This window comes from Nicotiana tomentosiformis, chromosome 9, assembly GCF_000390325.3.
Source record: "Nicotiana tomentosiformis chromosome 9, ASM39032v3, whole genome shotgun sequence".
Classification (NCBI taxonomy): Eukaryota; Viridiplantae; Streptophyta; class Magnoliopsida; order Solanales; family Solanaceae; genus Nicotiana; species Nicotiana tomentosiformis.
In genome coordinates this window covers 3,560,119-3,579,706 of record NC_090820.1, presented here as the reverse complement: position 1 = coordinate 3,579,706, position 19,588 = coordinate 3,560,119, and the positions used below count along the sequence as shown (strand labels likewise).

The 19,588-nt window shown below is 36.4% G+C and overlaps 2 protein-coding genes across 3 annotated transcripts; one reads left to right on the top strand and one right to left on the bottom strand.

Annotated features, from left to right (window-relative positions):
- The first annotated feature begins 1,313 nt into the window (after positions 1 to 1,313).
- LOC104111581 (transcription termination factor MTERF15, mitochondrial) lies at positions 1,314 to 5,829 on the top strand. Of its 2 annotated transcripts, none has more exons than XM_009621313.4 (3): positions 1,314 to 1,460; positions 2,461 to 3,991; positions 5,242 to 5,829. In XM_009621313.4, the coding sequence occupies exon 2, from the start codon at positions 2,532 to 2,534 to the stop codon at positions 3,915 to 3,917; it is 1,386 nt and encodes a 461-aa protein (XP_009619608.1). In that variant the 5' UTR covers positions 1,314 to 1,460; positions 2,461 to 2,531; the 3' UTR covers positions 3,918 to 3,991; positions 5,242 to 5,829. The 2 variants fall into 2 exon arrangements, with proteins under 2 accessions (XP_009619608.1, XP_009619607.1); XM_009621312.4 differs by lacking the exon at positions 5,242 to 5,829 and adding an exon at positions 4,788 to 5,209 and having other exon boundaries at positions 1,320 to 1,460.
- Positions 5,830 to 6,002: 173 nt separating this feature from the next.
- LOC104111580 (uncharacterized) lies at positions 6,003 to 10,867 on the bottom strand. The gene is made up of 10 exons (XM_009621311.4): positions 10,497 to 10,867; positions 9,157 to 9,316; positions 8,844 to 8,905; positions 8,223 to 8,382; positions 7,994 to 8,114; positions 7,698 to 7,779; positions 7,491 to 7,594; positions 6,713 to 6,791; positions 6,575 to 6,625; positions 6,003 to 6,494 (listed from the first exon to the last, which is right to left on the bottom strand). The coding sequence occupies exons 1-10, from the start codon at positions 10,737 to 10,739 to the stop codon at positions 6,411 to 6,413; spliced, it is 1,146 nt and encodes a 381-aa protein (XP_009619606.1). The 5' UTR covers positions 10,740 to 10,867; the 3' UTR covers positions 6,003 to 6,410.
- Positions 10,868 to 19,588: the final 8,721 nt, after the last annotated feature.

The window sequence follows — 19,588 nt, the reverse complement described above, 5'->3', positions numbered from 1 at the left end:
AGTCAGCCTTACTACACTCAAGATCGCTAAGAGAATGGTAGAAACAATACAAGAGAATTATTAAAGGAAGTTTTGTATTAGAGAAAACTTGAATTGTTTGCTTGGTGAAATACAAATGAATGCTCCCTCCCCCCTCCTCCTCCCTCCCCTCCCCCATTTATATACTAGTCTCCTAGGGGCTAGTGTGTAAATATTAATTGTTATACAAGTCCTTAATATTTATAAGATAAGGGCTTTCTCTAGAATTCTTTACAAGCTTAAAAGATTCTAAGGATTTTCCTAGCAAATCCATAGGGATCTAAGGTCTTCCAAAGGAAAATGTCTATACTTCTCTAGAATCTTCTCACAAATGCTATTTTTTCTCCTATGTAAGCTTCCACGTGGCATTAATATATGCTAAATGGCGCCTATGTGGCATGATGACATGTAGGGTCATCACAAATAAGTCAATGTTACACCAAAAACCAAATGAAGTGTACTTTTTCTATATTTCTAATAGTTTAAGGGTTAAAATTGAGCCACTATTTAATAGCACTGGGTCAATATTGCACCAAAACAAAACAAGGGTACTTTTGCTATATTTCCAATAGCTTAAGTGGAAAAATTGAGCCACTATTTAACAGCACCGGGTCAATATTGCACCGAAAATAAAAAAGAAGGGTACTTTTCTATATTTCCAATAGTTTAAGGGTTAAAATTGAGCCACTATTTTAATAGCACTGGGTCAATATTGCACCAAAAATCAAACAAGGGTACTTTTGCTATATTTTCAATAGTTTAAGGGGCAAAATTGAGCAACTATTTTAACAGCACTGGGTCAATATTGCACCAAAAATAAAAATAAGGGTACTTTTCTATATTTCCAATACGTTAAGGGTTAAAATTGAGCCACTATTTTAACAGCAATGGGTCAATATTGCACCAAAAACCAAATAGTGTGTACTTTTTCTATATTTTCAATAGCTTAATGGGCAAAATGGAGCAACTATTTTAACAGCACTGGGTCAATATTGCACCGAAAACAAATAGAAGGGTACTTTTCTATATTTCCAATAGTTTAAGGGACAAATGGAGCAACTATTTTAACAGGACTGGGTCAATATTGCACCAAAAACCAAATAGAGGGTACTTTGTCTATATTTCCAATAGTTTAAGGGGCAAAATTGAGCAACTATTTTAACAGCACTGGATCAATATTGAAACAAAAGCCAAACTAAGGGTACTTTTGTTCCATTTCCAGTAGTGTAGGTATATATTTCAAAAACGTGGTGCAAATATATTTTTAATACGAGGTACTTTTTCGTTTTCTCTATTTTTCTTTCCGTTTCTTTTTCCGCTAATACCTGCTCTCTCTCTCTCTCTTTCTCTCTCTCTCTCATACATACACACACAGAGGCAGGCATTCTGGTTCTTTCTCTTTTCCCTGTTTGAAGATCACAGTTTGGATCTTTTTTGTCAAGGTAATTGTATATATAGTTTAGAATCTATTTCTGTTTTTATTTTCTGTATAAATAAAAAAAAAATCAGAGTTTTGCAATTTGTATACTGTTTTGTTTTTTTTTTTTTTAATTTTCAGATTGTCGAATCAAATATTCAGTCTTTAAATCCTAAACGAACATAAATTTTTAAAAAATCCAACCTTTGGTTCCAGGTTTTTGCAATTTGTTTAGTAAAGCTTCAAACTTGGTGGCCTGCTGGGTCTTGCAATTTATTTTTTATTTTACCCCTTGCTGATTTTATGTGGATTTAGCTTTTTTAAAGAACTGAGGATTCATATCGCCGACCAAACAAAAGTTTGAGATTGTAGTGGAAGTATTATATGTGTATTGACCCACCCATTTTAGCCCAATTAAATTTGACCCGTTTATTTTCGTATCCGCCTATTTGACACCCCTAGGTGTAAGTTAAAAACGGTTGAGATATGTATATATGCGATAGAAAAGGAAAAGAAGAAAAAGGACTGTTCTCATTTATCTGCCGATGATTAGGGAGGTATATAAGTCTTTGAAAATGATAGTATTTGAATACTTTGGCTTATTCGATTTTTACATGTGTATGATGATGATATGAGTTGAGCTTAAATGACGTAGTCATGATTCATATAACCGATTCTAACTTGTTTGGGACTAAGGTATAGTAGTTATTGTTGTTGTATTCAATTTTTACATGTGAGTTGAGTGACATATCTGTCTGTTCCATACTACAAAAAAGGGAAAAATTATGTGAATCACTGACAGACTATGAATGTGGAAGTCATGATATTCCTAGTTGGGGGTGGTGTTGAGCTAATATGTGACTAAACTGCAGAACTAGGTGGAAAGATGCAATTCAAACGTGTTCCAGGGTAGCTAAATGTGCAGTTATATTCACACACACACACACTCGCATAATCTGACAATTGTTTCTTAACCATTCACTAGCACCACATTTTATATTAACGTGTTGAGTCAATTGTTTCAGGCTAGCAATGCAATGTTTGAATGCAGATGATTGATCAAACACCTTTTAGTACTTACTAACCAGCTGAAACCATGACCATTAGGATTATCAGATCCTTTTTCACGTCATTTTCCAATCCCGCTACTCTAATTCCAAATCCAAGTCGCCGCTATTTTTGCACTAACCCAACAGTTGCAAAACGGATATCCCAATATCAATATCCTCTACAATTCCAAGAAAGTTCCCCCCAAAGAAATCTCATTGCGGTGTCTAGTCTTCTTAAAAGATATGGTTTTCCAGCTCTAGAACTTACGAATTTTCTCGAGAAGAATTGTCGTTTACTAAATCTAAACCCCATCAAAATAGAAAAATCTCTAAAGATTCTATTATCCTTGAAACCATCTCAAGAATTCCTTGTGTCCGTGATAAATAGTTGCCCCAGGGTTCTAGAATATGATGCTATAAAGAAATGGGAAGGAGGCATCCAAGGATTAGAAGAGGGATCCAATTTATCCTCCTTGGCTGTGCGGAATATTCTGGAGGTCTCGGTGAAGTTTGAACTAGATTATGATTGTGTTTTGGGGTCTCTGAGATGCCTCAAAGATTTAGGGGTTAGTGATATTACTGTAAATAAGGTTTTGGAGACACATCCCATGGTAACTATGATGGCTGCAGACAAGATTCATGACTGTTTTGAATTCGTCGTTGATGCCTTTAGGATTGACAAGGTTGGATTTGATCGCATTCTCTGCGTCTATCCAGGTGTTTTGGCCTTTGGGATTCAAAATAAGTTTAAGCGATTGCTTGATGAATTTAAAGTTCTGGGCTTTAACATGGAGGTGATCAAGAAACATGTCCTAAGAGATCCTAGAATTCTTGCATTGGAAGTTGGGGAATTATCGCGGTGTTTGGAGCTGCTTAAGAGTTTGAAATGTAGGGAATCTATTAAGGAGGATATTTTTCATGAGGGAGCTTTTAAGGCTGGGTACGAGGTGAAACTAAGGGTTGATTGCTTACGCAGTCATGGGTTAAACTTAAGGGACGCTTATGCTGTGGTATGGAAAGAGCCCAGAGTGATACTTTATTGTGTAGAGGATGTTGAGAAGAAGATTCAGTTTTTAGTGCACGTGATGAAAGTTGATATTCAATGTCTTGTTGACGTTCCAGAGTACCTGGGGGTGAATTTTGAGAAACATATTCTACCAAGATTCGAGGTAATTGACAATTTAAGATCAATAGGTGGACTTGGTGATGAGGTGGGATTGAGGGAGTTGATTAAACCTAGTAGAATGAAATTTTATAACTTATATGTCAAGCCTTATCCAGAGTGTGAAACAATATATGGAAGATTTGCAAGAAATGCTGAAGTGAGAAGTCAACATCCAGTGGGAATGTGGAAGCTTTTCAAACCACAAAATAATCCAAAGTCCAAAGAAGATATTATGAACATTAAGTCGTATATGGATTCGTTGGCGTGAGTTCTGGATCCTTCCTCTAAATTCTACCTGAAAATAGATCTATGTAGCATTCTCTTGGAAGATCCTTTTCTAAGGTATGTTTCCCATCCTTATTCATATGCTTTTCCTTAATGCCGTTGTGGTGTGATGTTCTGTTTTGTAGTTGCAATTTTTCTACAATCCCTTTAGTTTTATAAATTTCTTTGTAATGTTTTTTAAAGATGAAGTAAGTAACATTGATAAGGCATCAAGAAGATGCAGATTTGCTGGGAGGTAAATAGGAGCATTTTTTTAGCTGGCTATGTGCCTCTTTTGGCTCCTGTATAATACTGCCACTAACATCATCAGATAAACCTGCGCAGGCTCGTTCATATCCTCTCTTTCAGAATTAGAACCGAATACAAAACCGCTGTTCTTTGTTTCCAAAGTTTTTAGTTCTGTAGTCTTAAAAACTTGGAATTTTGATAGGTCTATATACTTGTCATATCCATCATTTGGTTCCAAGTTTAAGTAGAATATATCAATCTTTCAATTCTGTTGCAAAATAATTTTTAAGGAGGTGACATGGTTTTTACATCAAATATAGAACATACCCACATACTACTCGTTACAACTCATTTTAGCATCAGCAAGGGTTGTGTTTTTATGTTTTTTTCTAGCTATACTCCTTTTTCAACTGGTACTTGTAACATTTTCCATTTCCGCATTTAATTATTCTTACCACAAAAGGACTTTTTAAAAAAATAAATAAGGAACAATACTTTATTCGAAAGGATTAACTGTGAAAAGTTAACTGCTCTTGTCCATTAAAAGGATTAGATGTGCTTTCTCATTCAATTATTAGTTTTTTCTTCTTGTTTATCATAATATTTGTTCTTCTTCTCGTCCCAGTCTTTGCCGCAGCTGAAAGAGGGATCAAGATGTGCATGATATAATGTTTGCTTGTTAGACCCTTCGGGGTTGCCCAGTTGGTTTGGAGGGCTGGATGACTTGGGATCGAGTCCCCCTCAATGCCTTCTGGGTTGAGCTTGTCGCACATAGCTTGCCTAGTGCGGATTACCTCCCCTGTGTGGTTTACAGGCTATTACACAGGGGGAGGTTTACCCAGTGCACACCAAGTGTAGCGGCTGCGGGTTTCCCTCTTAACAAAAAAAAAATAATGTTTGCTTGTTTTGGCTGGGTGAATATCAGTTGAACATCAAGCTGGAAGTTGGGAATGGTGCTAAGATCAAATTCTGGGATGATAATTGGCTGCATTCAGAGAAACTTAAAGTTAATTTCGCCGTTCTTTATTGCACCACAGTGAACAAGAATTGCTTTGTCGCTAATTGTTACAATGAAACAGGGTAGCAGCTATAGTTCAGCAGGAATTTCAACGATTGGGAAATTTCAACGATAGAAGACTAAAGCACCAACAGAAGTTGTGCTTGTGTTGGATGGGTGGCTTCAAGAAATGCATACTTAACACAAGATTTTCTTCAGAAGAGAGGCTTTGTAAAGTGCAGCTGGTGTTTCTTGTGTGAAAAAGGCTGTAGAGTCGACCGATCCATTTATTACTTCATCGTGAATTTTCTTGGCAGGTTTGATCAGTAATTTTATGTCTGTTTGGGGTGCAATGGTCATGCCAATGTACAGGGTCTACTCTTAAGTTGGCAAGCACAGTTGGCTGGGAATATGAAAAGATTTGGAGAACAGCCCCTATATGCATTATGTGGAACATTTGGCTACAGAGAAATAGAAGATGTTCTGATGAGGGCATAGGATTCATCTGTGTTGTTATAATAGATACTAGGATTTATTTAATGTAAATACATTGTTTTCTTCATTGTGTTTATTATATACAGTATATAGTTTAAATTTTAGAATTGAGACGCAGTAGAATGTTGTATGTATAATGTTAACTTAAATATAGTGTTATATATGTATTTCTGCACCTGTTGTTAACGAGTTGCAGAAAATTCGTAGAAATTCTGCCTCTTTCAACGAAAATCTGACCAGTCCATATAATTTTCTAGTTTAATGCTTTGCATTTCTATAAACAAAAACATCAAAAGTGGTTATAAAACAATAGGAGTAGATAACATAACAGAGAAATAAATTGTAATGTAGAGAAAGTAAGTCTGGAGATTATTATGTAATGTAGAGCATAATGAGAGGTCTCAACCTTCAGCAAATTGAAGATTAACAAAACAGTAACAAATTCCGGAAACAAAGAAGTGCAGAAAAAAGAATCAAGTTTAACATGGGTAGCAATGTACCAAGAAATTGCATATGAGTTCATGTTATCATGTCTATTAACACAAATCGCAGGGGGCAGCTCGTAGGTCCTTTAGCTTATAAGAACTATATCTGAAAAATGTGATTCCATAAGTTTTGTTTTGTACATCTTCTTGAAGTACTGTTCTGTACAATTCCTGGGCAACTTGAAATAACGAACTATGTGAGCTTCTCCCGTTAACTTTATATATTGCGGTTTACATGTTTTGCTGTAATCCTGGAGCTCTTAGATACGACTTATGGTACACGTTCTAGGACCCGTTGTAGAGCCCTTTTTATTCCTTCTTGATCAAGTGATGTTGTCAGTTGTATTTCTTGCACCTGATCATAAATGATCATTTTAGACTGGAAAAGGCGGCGTGGGTTGTAGAAGGGGGAAAACGTGAGGTGAAAGATGATACCTGTCTTCCAGCCCGAGCAAGTAGAGTAAACTGATCTCCAGAAGCTGGTGCCTGTCGGATGCCATAACAGAGAAGATTGGAAATCTATTGTGCATAAATACTGTGAATCACATTTGGTTTATGTTTGACACAACTTACATTCGACAACCAAAGCTGTAAATCCTGTGAAACGACTCGCTTCTCAAATCCTTGTCGAGTAATTGTCACATCATATATGCTATTGAACAAAAACACACAACTTTGTCAGATTTGCTTCAATAATCAAGTGAAAACTGTCGTGTATAATTATTCGATGTGCTAAATTAGTGCAGATAATGGTATATATACAAGGAAGAGCATGAATGAAGAATCAAAATATAGGCCAATTTAATAAAAGAGATGTTTTTAACGAAGCTTCCTGAGAGTTACTCCTATGGGATAAGAGATTTACATCTATGATTGTTTGGAGAAATGATGAAGCCATAGTGTTCATTCAAGTTCTAAACATCAGATCCGATGTTACCAAATGATTCGTTTATGTCAAGTCCTCGTCCAACTTAGACCACCACGCTTGTTTATAGTGGTAATGTCAAGGGACCATATCATGGTCTTAATGAGAAGTGGTATCGCTTATGGATTCATCTTCAATTTCCATAACATGGCACGAGCACTTACAAGGATTCACGTCGTAGCAATGGAGTTGAAGTTTTCTAATTAATCTCTAGGTCTCTAAATTTTATTTTCAAATGATGAATTAATCAGCTCATAACCTCACTACGGAAGATGAGCAAATACTTACCAAGACATTCGAGAACAAAAGGAGACAATTTGTAATAGATTTATGAACAGAAAACCGTTCAAGCAAATAGGTCTAATAACATCATCATATAATAGCCTAATGAAAGACTTAATGCCAAGAATTAAACTTCAAACATACCCATCCTCTTGCATTAGTTCTTCAATTATTGTTTCAAGCCCTGGAAGAGGCTCAATAACAAAGTTGCCATCCGAATCCAAGGAATTAGTGTCGACGGATGCTTCCTGCAAAGTGTTGTAATTCATCAGTAACAGTATTACGCAGCTAGAGGAAAAAAATTAGATTTCAAGGAGGCGACACCAAAATTCTTTCATTTGCACATCTCACCTTATGAATTACTTTGTCCAGAGTTTCCAGCAATGGATCTTCCTCCAGCTGTTTAATTGACAAAGTAATCCTAGATTTGTCTCTGCAATGTGTTCGTGTATTGTGAAATTGAAAGAGACCGGGCGAGAAAATAAAAGAATTAAAAACAATCACTGCCTTCTAATTCAATCATATGGCAGACGCGGTAAACATCTCAGCCTATCAAGTTCTATCTCAACAGGCGATACTGTTTAAAGAAAATGTTTGCTAGCAGTACTAGACGACACATCTACGTAAGCATGATCATGAGAAAATACCTGTCTATATTTATAATTTTGACCCTCACATCGTCACCTTCTGTAAGGATATCTCTCACATCATGAACTAAATCCCACGACACTTCTGAGACGTGGACAAGCCCGGTAAGGTGATATGATCCTGCATCACATGGTAAATAAGAATTACTCCTAGTTGATACGAAGATTGACATAAGTACCGGAATAGTCAGGCTTAAAACACATCCCAACTGGCAAGTCAGGTCTCTACCATCTGGGAAGCGCAGATGAACAAAAGCACCATAATCCTCGACTGAACCGACCCTTGCTTGGAAAATGTCACCTACATTAATTTGATTAGAAAACTTCGACCAGCTAGCATCCTTTTCAGAGAAAATCAACCTTCTTTTGTCCTCATCAGCTTGGATTACCTGACAGCAGCCTAAATGTTAACTGATATTTGAATCATAAAGGAAAGTCAAGATGAAGAAAATTAACTCCAAGCACATAAAAATATATCCTTAAATTACTAAGCAAGACTAATAGAACGAAAAAAATAGGTTGTTGGAATCAAAACGGATTATGTGGTCAATGGACGGATCCAGAAAGAGCAAAAGAATCATGGCGCAGTAAGTTTACATCATACTTGGAACTTCGCTTACAAGTAGCTATCCGATGTGAGATTCGCGAAAAGGAAATCTTACCTTCTTGGAATTTTGCAACATTCTGCAAACCTTAAGCGCTAGAAATTATAATGTGGCATCTAAAATCTAAGTTCCAAATCTTCAAGATGTATTATAAGTTCAAACCAAGGGATACTTTACAAGGGCAATGTGCATGCTTTAGATGAGAAGAAGTTCAAGAATAGCATTGAAGTGATTAATATCGGTACCTTCACGGAGAGGACAGAACCGGTCAAGTCTCTTGCGATCTCTTGAATGGTCTTTTGTGGTTCTACAAAGTAATGGAAATAAGTAAGAAAACAAAACTTTAGGAATTAAATATCTTGTCAATTTGACAAGAAGATAATATGTTCTCCTAAGGATTGTAACTCCATAGAAACAATACAAAGTAAAAAACATCTAACGCAAAAGTCAATCTTCTCTGCTTATGATTCCCTTGAAAATGACATACAATTGCTGATGGCAAACATTTTAAAAATGATGATCAAGCACAAAATAAACTAGAAAGGCTGAAGTTAGTACCTTTACAAGAGTAATAAGGGCTCATCTGCGGAAAGGGTAGAAAACCCACAAGAGAATAGAATCGAATTAGCAAACCACCACCATTGAAGCCTTCAACCTTGCCCTCGTATATTTGTCCCCTCTCACGGTATGTCTTTGCTGCTTTCCAATCAGCAGACTTCTAATTCTTTGTAGTAAAGGAGAACTACATTACATACACTTCAAACCACAATAATCTAAGGGAAGTTAAAAAAAAAAGGTAATCTATAGTACTGAATCAAGTCACTCAGCAAAATCAAAAGAAATACAATTTAATTTTTTTTTTAATATATTCATTATATACACGATATATATTACCAGTCGTGTAAGATACATGGTACAGTGGCCGTAATCATTTCCTAAAAAACACTACTTGGATAACTCAATGGCACAATCAACACACCTTTATCTGAACCGTGATTATGCTGAGACTTCTAATTACTTACCTCCAATTCCTCTTAAATCTAAATTCGGCTTATCCGATCGTGGTTCAAGTCAATCTATTTTCTCCACTCAGCTCTGTCTATAACTTTTCTGCCATTTTCTTGATTCATTATATGTATCTATTAGCAAAGTAAATGTAAACTCCTCAAACAACTACTGATATAAACCATGATTACCACCCCACCCCCAATACACGGCGATGAAATTGTGTTGTTCGTCAGAGCATCATAGTGGAGAAAACAACTAAAAATTAAATATGAATGCTTTTTCATTGGACTGCCCTTTAACAAATTAACTACCACAGTGAAATGGGGTTGCTTAATTTCTTTTTCATCCTAAGTTCCAACTTCCAAGACTTCACTTTCAAATTCTTTTCAACTTCAAGATTCTTAATTTCCTCATTTTTCTTATCAGCCAAGAAAAAAACTTAGAAACAACAACTACTACTACGACTTAGTCCCAAACAAGTTGGGGTCGACTACATGAATCCTGACTTTTCCATTTAAGCTCAATTCATTTCATCGCCATAGCAATAACAACAACAACAACCCAGTGAAAATCCCACAAGTGGAGTGGAGGTTAGGATGTACGCAGCCTTACCCAGGTAGGGAAGTAGAGAAACTGTTTCCGGTATACTCTTGGCTAAAGAAGATGGAAGAAGGTTAGTATGTATGCAGCCTTAACCCTGCCTGAAACTGTTTCCGATATAGCCTCGGCTAAGAAGAAGCGTTGATAGCAAGACAATATATTTAGAAAATTAAATTGAAGATAGCAATGAAGATTGAAGAATATGAAAGAAGTACCGATAGCAAGTTCATTGCCATACCACATAAAAAAAAGTGAAAAGAAATGAGTTAAATATGACTAAAGGGTCTCACCCGATCTTGTTTGATCTCTTCAGGGGCCAAAGATTGCTGATCAACTCCATCAATCTTAGCATTACTAGTAGAAACTGAAACTCTAGGACTTAACAAACAACCCCTTTTGAGCAAACAACTACTAAGTGAAAAATTCACATGCAATGGGCTTGAATTAGCTGAAAAACAACAAGAATGTTGAGTGGAAACAGAATCACTAGTAAAGAACTGTGAAAGAACTGTGGCTGCTGTAAAAGCAGGCATTCTTTCTATGACTTTGTAGAATAAATCAAGAATTGAACAGAGAGGGAAAAAGGGAAGTTTGAGAGTGTGGAATTGAAGTTAGTTATGTAATTTTGGAAGTTTTTTTCATGGTTTTGAGTGTGTGGATTTGGTTTAGATTGACGTGTGAAGAAGGAGAACACATTTGTTCTAAGATGTTTTGGATCATCCATGTGTCATCTTGTAGGTCCTTTTGTGGGCCCCTAATCTATCTTTTCCTAGTTTTGAAAAATTTATTGTCAATCACTTGTTGAGAAATTAAACATACTAATATATATTTAGAGCCAGTTTGGGTATAAGAATTTTTTCGCTTTTCCCAAAAAATTCGCTTTTTAAAAATCAGTATTTAGTCATAAAATTTTTAATTTTCACTTAAAAATAAATTTTGAAATTTTTTAAAATTTTAAAAATATCAAAAAGTTATTTTTCAAAATTTTCCATCATATCACTCACAAAACTTCAAAAACAACCCAAAATTATATTCATATCCAAACATAACTCTAATTTCAAATATCATTTTCATTTGAATTTTTTTTTTTTACTTTTTTTTTGGAATTTTACAATTCTTATGTCCAAACGCCCACTTAAATTAAACGTCAAAGTATATTTAAACATTAAAAAAAAAAACTTACTAGTACTCATATACAAAAAAATTAATAAATTGATAATTCAATTTTATTGAAATATTAAAAAGTAGTAGTTTTAAAATTTATTGTGAAACTATTAAAATTTAAAAAGAAGAGCGTTAATTTATTGTAAAGCGATTAAAATTTAAAATAAAAGAGCTGTTAAGGATGTGGATGACGACATTCCTCTACCTTTAATCATATGGATTCTTATTCAAATTAACGCATTTTGTAGCCTATAGGTTAGCCTTATGACTCTCTTCCTACTCTTGTTTTAAACTTTTAGTGGTCCTTTGATTAGCAACAAAGTTATCCAAGAATTATATTTTCAGGATTATATCTAATATGGAATAAATATTATTCAATCTAATCATAAAATTTATACCAATATTAACTCATAAACTCATAATCAATCACTAGAGAAATGTAATCCCAAATTTTATATTAAAACTAGTATTCTAATCCCGATAATTAAATGGGAAGGTGTTCATACTCACAACTATCAATTTAATAAGTGTACCTATCACGACCCAAAATCCCACCACAGGCGTTGTGATGACACCTAGTCTCTAAGACTAGGTAAGTCGATTTCAATTACCTTTTGAAACCATTTTTTTAATTAAATAAATAATCAAAACTGACAGCGGAACAAATATGAATATACAACCTCCCAAGTCTGGTAGTACTGAGTCACGAACTCTAACTGAATACATAGAATGATCACGAGTACCGAATAAACAATATTGTTTGATTACAAGTTAACAGTACAATGAAAAGAAAAGACTCCAAGGGACTGCGACGACCAAGCAGCTCTACCTTGAATCCTTACGATCCCGCTTTAACTCTGCTCAAGTCCGTTATCTTCAATACCTGGCTCTGCACAAAAATGTGCAGAAGTGTAGAGTGAGCACACCACAGCGGTGCCCAGTAAGTATCAAGACTAACCTCAATGGAGTAGAGACGAGGTAGAGTCAAGATACTCACTAGTCTAATAACATGTGCAATATAATATACAAAATAATATGAAACAAATAATAATAAAGGCAGGATAAAACAACCAGTGATATGCACAACAAACAACAAGAATACCATTAATATCACTCAACAATTAATAAACACAATTACACCCAATTAAATCAAGTCCTTCAAATAAATATTTTTCACATAGTTCTTCCAAATAACTCTCTTCCAAATATAATTCTTTCAATAAATCTTTTCAAATATAATTTTCTTAAATAAATATCTTTCAAATACAATTCTTTATATAATACTTTCTAAGTAAAAATCCTTCCAAATAAATATTTTCAATATAATTCTTTCAATTAAAAAGTCACCATGTGACACCTCATTTCATAATCATCAAAATACGGGTCTCAGCCCATTTTTATATTTTTCATAAATACGGGTCTCAGTCCATTTTTATATTTTCACGGCACCTCGTGCCCATAATTAAATCATCATATTTTCTCGGCACCTCGTGCCCTCATTTCATATCACAACTGCATGGACAATTCACGTGCCAAATATCATTATCATTTCATCACAGCACCTCGTGCCCACATTTTATATCACAACTGCACGGACAATTCACGTGCCAATATCCCCATTTCATATCACAATTCACGGCACCTCGTGCCCACATTTTATTTTATAAACCGCCTGAAAATAGCCACAGACTCCCAATTTCAACATAAATCAGATTATTATTAATTTTCTAACAACAAGACAAGTTGCACAAGGTATAAAAATAAACACAAAAAAATCACAACATTACATGAAAATTGTCAACACCACAACCCCATATTATCACATACTGTCCCTGACAATAGCCACCCTTATCGCTCATATTGTCACCCTTATCTCTCCTACAACCACCCTTATCGCTCTGCCTAGACAATACCAATATCCACCATTATCGCTCCTATTGCCACCCTTATCGCTCCGCCCAGGCAATATTCCAACAAATACAACAATAGTGAAATGCCACCCTTATACCCACATAATATCAATGGTGAAATGCCACCCTTATCTCCCCAAAATAACAACTCACACAACACAACAATTTACACGGAAAATTATCACAGCAACATAACAAAAATCAATTCATATCACAATTTGCCCAATGCCCACAACCAAATTCCAAAGCTACAACCAAGTCAATTAATTTTACAACAAATAACCAAAAGCTCCACACAATGCGTACAACATCCAAAAACAATCAATAGAGATAGAAATTACTCAACATAAAGCAAAGTCTTCATAAAAATCAAATTTTTAATAATTATATAAATATCTCTTCTTAAGCTCATTTAATTAATTATTTGCAGGAAGGAAAATCCAAAATGAAATTAAATTCCAATAATTATCAAACCAGCAAATTCACGAAATTTCATAAATAATCAAATAACAATCACATCAAATTGCCATATAACAACAGAGTCAACAATAAGGATTTATGCACGACAAATAGATGATTAAATATATGCCGACAATTATCTAATTTACTACACAATATGCTCAAGACTTTAACTCAATGAAATTTGCATATATAACCCAAATAAATACTCGTCACCTCGCGTACATGATTTTTTACTACACAAATTATACATAAGACTCAATGCCTAAGGAGAAATTCCCCTACTCGAGGTTAAGAAAGACACTTACCTCTTTGAAGTTATGCCGATATTTTAAAATCGTCTTCTTGCTTGAATTGACCTCTGGGTTGTTCAAATTTATCCAAATTAAATGTATAACTTCATTAAAATTCATCGAAAATAATTCTGGATAATAATACGTCGACTTAATATTTTATTTCAAAAAGTCAACAAAAGTCAAAGTAAGATCCGCCTCTCGGAACCCGATATAATTTTTATGAAATCCAAACACCCATTCCGATATGAGTTCAACCATATTAATTTTATCAAATTCCGATACCATTTCGTCCCTCAAATAGTGATTTTTCATTTTGAAAGTTTTCTTCAAAAACTACCATTTTCCTCTACTCAAAACACAATTTAAATGATAAATATAAAGATAGAATTATGGAAATAAATAGATTCTAGGTTAAGAACACTTACCCAATCGATTTGCTTGAAAACCCACAAAGAATCGCTCAAAACCGAGCTCTACAAGTCAAAATGTGATAAGAATGGCCTAACCCACGATTTGGAAAATTTATAATCTGCCCAGGTCTGAAAGCATCGCGAATGCGGAGAAAGGCTCGCGTTCGCGAAGAATGAAGGTAAGGCTGTCCAGAAAAACCCTTCGCGAACGCGAGGGAAGGAGTGCGAACGCAAAGAACAAGGGACGGAACCTACCCGAACGCGAGACGTTGAACGCGAACGCGAGTGGCTAATCGCGAACGCGATGGAGGAAAAAGGCAAACCTTCGTGAACGCGAACGTGAAGAAGCAATATGGGGTGGTCAGCAGTAACACTTCGCGAATGCGAGATACTCTTCGCGTTCGCGAAGAAGAATACCAGAAGATAGAACAACAGTTCAAAATTAGAGGGAAATGACCTGTAGCCCATCCGAAACTCACCCGATGTCCCCGGGACCCCGTCCAAACATACCAACAAGTTCCATAACCTAACACGTACTCGCTCGAGGTCTCAAATCACATCAAACAATGCCGGAATTACGAATCGTGCATCGAATAGAATTATGAACTTCCAAAACTTTCAACTTCTAAAACTCGTGCTGAAACCTATCAAACCAACCCGGAATGACGTCAAATTTTGTAGGCAAGTCCCAAATAACATAACGGAGCTTTTTCAACTCTCGGAATCGCATTCCTACCTCTGATATCAAAAAGTCAACCTCGGGTCAAACTTCCTAAAAATTCGACTTTCGCCATTTCAAGCCTAAATTGGCTACAGACCTCAGATTCACAGTCCGGACATGCTCCTAAGTCCAAACTAACCCAATGGAGCTAACAGAACCGACAAAACTCTATTTCGGAGTCGTCTTCGTACAGTTCCGACTACGGTAAAAATCCTAAGACTTAAGCTTCCATCTCAGGGACTAAGTGTCTCAAATCTCTCTGAATTATCCGTAAATCAAACTCTACGACACACGTGGGTCATAATACATATTGTGAGGCTGCTCGAGACCTTAAGTCACTGAACGGGGCATAAATTCTTAAAACGACAAGTCGGGTCGTTACAGTACCAAAAATTTCTACGAAATTTTATTATCAATAAAATTGAGTATGAAGTTCTAAAATGTCTTAAAATGAGCATGTGCATATAAAATGGGTAATAATTTTCTTATTTAATCTCGGAAAGGGGAAAATGAAACATTAGTAGGTAAAAGATAGTTTTTTTGCTGCTCATCCGGTATCTGTATTGAGCCCCAATTAAATTCGAATTCGTGCCGAAAAATTTTATATTGAAAGATAAAGTACTTCTTAATAAAGGTGACTATATACTCAATATTGAAATACGAGTCTTCTGACTAAGGATGAAAAGCATTTACCACTAGACATGTCACGACCCAAAACCTAACCCGTCGTGATGTCGCCTATCTCAATACTAGGCAATGCGACAATCTTAGTAAACCACATATCTTTTAAATTTGAAAACATAATGATTAAATTCAGCGGAAGAATCTCACAAGTACAAATATAAATACTCCTAAAACCTGGTATCACTGAGTACATGAGTGATAATAGGCTATATTTATGTAATTTATACACTATTTACACTCTAATTTAGCCGTACTTTATTGATATTTGAATGCTAAAAGATAACAAAATGCTCTAATTAAGAATTTGATGCTTTGTAGGAGCTACTCCGAGCTAGGAGGGAGCTAACGAGTGTTTTGGAGTCAACATGGAGTGTGGAAGGCCAATCGAAGGTTAGCCCGGTCGAAAAGGAGCGAGAAAAGCAAATGAGACGACCCCTCCAGGTGCGCGGCCATGAAGTGGGCTGCGAATTGGCCCGCGAACTCAAGGCAGTGAGGCAGTGGAAATCCGCGGCCGGATCCGCAGTCGAATCTGCGGTCGTGGACGGGCGGACGAAAGCCAAACATGCAGGGTTAATTATGTAATTTCTTAGGCGACTAACCTAAACCTATATGAAGCCTAAACTCGCCCAGAAGTCAGATATAGCTGGTTTTAGAGATTTTAAAGGCAAGAACAAGGGAGAGAAGACGGATAATTTCCTAAGAGTTTTCATCTTCTTCTTCATACTTCTATTTGTTGATTATGAATTATTTTAGTGATTTGTTTTCCATTAGTATGAGTAGCTAAATCTATTATCTAGGGTTGATGGAACCAATTGTTGGATGAAGCCTTGACTCTATTTTGTTATAATTGAGCCGTGTTTATTCTATGATTGTTCAACTATGTATGGTATTGTGGTTAATTGAAAGGGCCCTTGATTAATCGTGTCTAGTTACCTTGTGTTGCTTGAGAAAGAACACTTGGTTAGATTGTTGTTGAACAACACCACTTTTGGGTAAGTTAAGAGATTAATTACTTGAATTTAAAAGTGGGGTTAGAAATAATGAACCTTTGGTGGGATAATTCTGAGTTGCATAAATTGTTAACTAGAGTAGTTCGAGAGAATGCTTCTAGTAAATTATCGTAATTGATCGAGAGATAATTATGGTAGCCCGAAACTCATAATCCTCATAGAGTACTACAGCGATATTATAGCTAAAGAGTTAAGAATTAATCTGGCAATTGGGGAAATCAATAGACCTAGATCATTTTTCCTTAACTAAATAAATTCCACTGATTATTCATAAAACTCTTGAATCCGGAAGTTGTCTGAGCTTATCATTGGCATTATTTAAAGTTGTACTAAATAGGTTAGATCCCTGTGGGATTCGACTCCGGATTTGAACCGAGTTATATTTGCAGCGACTGCTTAGTCCTTTTTAAAAGGCATAGATGGGCGTGATCAAATTTTGGCGTCGTTGACGGGGAACTAACGGTGTTATTTATTACAACTTAGAAGAATTGCTACGATTCTTAGTTTAGATCAATTTCTTACGGTATTTAAATTTTTCTATTGAAATTCTCACGTTTGAATTCTCCTATGACTTAGGTGTATGCCTAGAAGCTCTTCGAGGACTGGTGAACTTTTTGAAGGACTCTCAGACCCCGAGAAAGAATTCAGGGCATTAAATCGAGCCAACAAGAAGAACAAACAGTTACAAGAAAAACACACACTCGAAATTGAAATGGACAACGTGGACGATGTCAATGAAACAATTAGAATAATCGGGTTGATCCAAACAATGGAGAGGTGGCACCTCTTGTGCCAGAAGCTTCTCTTTATGATTTGGCACAACCAACTATTGATAACCTGGCCACCACCATTGTTGTACCTCAGATACAAGCGGAGACATCCCAGATCTCCAACAACATGCTGCATCTGTTGCAAAATAAGGAATTGTTCTCCGGGTCATACATTGAAGACCCACAACAACATCTGAAGAATTTCCTATCAATATGTGTGACCCAAAGACAACCGAATGTGACTCCTGAAGCCATCAAGCTATTACTGTTTCCATTCTCTGTGATTGGAGAGGCTCAAACTTGGTTGAATTTGCTCCCAATAAACTCCCTTGCCACTTGGGAAGAATTAGTCAAACAGTTCTTAAACAAGTTTTATCCTCCCAACAAGACTGCAAGGTAGATTGATGAGATATTGCAGTTCAGGCAGAAACCAACTGAGACCTTGCAAGAAACCTGGGAGAGGTTTAAGGGTATTCTAGTGAAGTGTCCGCACCATGGCATTCCAGATCATATGGCGGGACAGAGATTCTACATGGGTTTAGCAGACAATTTGAAGGCCAATGTAGATGCTTCAGCTGGGGGTGCATTTTTTAGCAAGACATTTACAGAGTGCAAGATTCTTCTTGACAAGATGGCTCAAAATTCAGGTTGGATGACTAAAGGTACGACACTTACACCAATAGTGCATTCTGTTGCTCTTGACCCAAACAATTCCCATGCAGAGAACATAGCCAATATCATGACTCAGATGAGCATATTGACAAAGCAAATTGATGAGATGGGTACAAAGCAAGTGCACGTTGTTGATACAACAAATGGAGGATTGTGCACTCCTTGCATAAACCAGTCATATGTGTGCTTGTGGAGTGGAGAGAATGACAACCAGGGCTTCAGAGAAGACATGAATTATGTCAATAATTTTGGAGGTCAGAGGCAAGGTGGGCAACAATGGGGACCAGCACCAAACCAGCAGTACAGACCCAACCTACCACAACACAACCCCAATTCTGGAGGCGCACGACCACAAGGTCAAGTTGTGCCTTATCAAAGGCAGCAGGGCTATAGTCAGCAACACCAACAACAGTTGGCCTACCAACCACCTCATCAACAACATGACAACAACATTATAGAAATCAGGGGCATGCTGCAACAACTCAGTGGAACAAATGGTAAAATGCAAGAAAAGTTAGCAGCATATGATTCAGCAATCAAAGGCATTGAAACTCAACTGGGACAACTGTCTATGGCCTTGAACAATCGCCCCCAAGGAACATTGCCTGCAGATACAAATATTAACCCAAAAGAGCAAAACCCAAATCAGCCAATGGCAGTGAGTCTCAGGAATGGAAGAGATTTAGACAGAGAGCAAGCAATTGCTCAATCTAGGAGAGAAACTATGCCAACTACTCTAGTTACATTAGAGGCACATGGGTCAGCAGAGCTCACCGACGTGGTAGTTGAATAGGCACATGTTGACAAAGGTAAGGCGAATGAAGGTGAACAAGTCTCAGAACAGGTGGCACCTCTTGTGCTAGAAGCTTCCAACAAAGAAAAGACATCAAGTAGTGGACAGAGGTTGACTCCTGCACCATTCCCTCAGAGATTGGCAAAACAAAAGAAAGATGATCAATACAGGAAATTCATGGAAATGCTTCGACAAATTCAATTAAATATTCCACTGATGGATGCTTTGAGGGAAATGCCAGGGTATGCAAAAATGATGAAGGACCTGATGTCGCAAAAATTTGACTTCGGGACATGTCCACTGTAACTCTGACATAGACCTGCAGCGCGGTAGTGACAAGACTTATGGCCCAAAAGGTATCTGATCTAGGTAGCTTCACTATCCCAAGGCACTATTGGAAGTTATGCTTTTGCTAAAGCATTGTGACTTGGGAGCCAACATAAATTTAATGCCCTAGGCAATCTATACAAAATTGGGCATTGGCAGGGCTAGA

Excerpts from the sequence above, each read along its gene's own strand:
- LOC104111581 (XM_009621313.4), top strand. The coding sequence starts at position 2,532 with ATGACCATTAGGATTATCAGATCCTTTTTCACGTCATTTTCCAATCCC.
- LOC104111580 (XM_009621311.4), bottom strand. The coding sequence starts at position 10,739 with ATGCCTGCTTTTACAGCAGCCACAGTTCTTTCACAGTTCTTTACTAGT. Across the intron at positions 8,383-8,843 it reads GTTCTGTCCTCTCCGTGAAG|GTAATCCAAGCTGATGAGGA; the intron begins GTACCGATATTA and ends GGCTGCTGTCAG. Across the intron at positions 7,595-7,697 it reads TGGACAAAGTAATTCATAAG|GAAGCATCCGTCGACACTAA; the intron begins GTGAGATGTGCA and ends AACACTTTGCAG.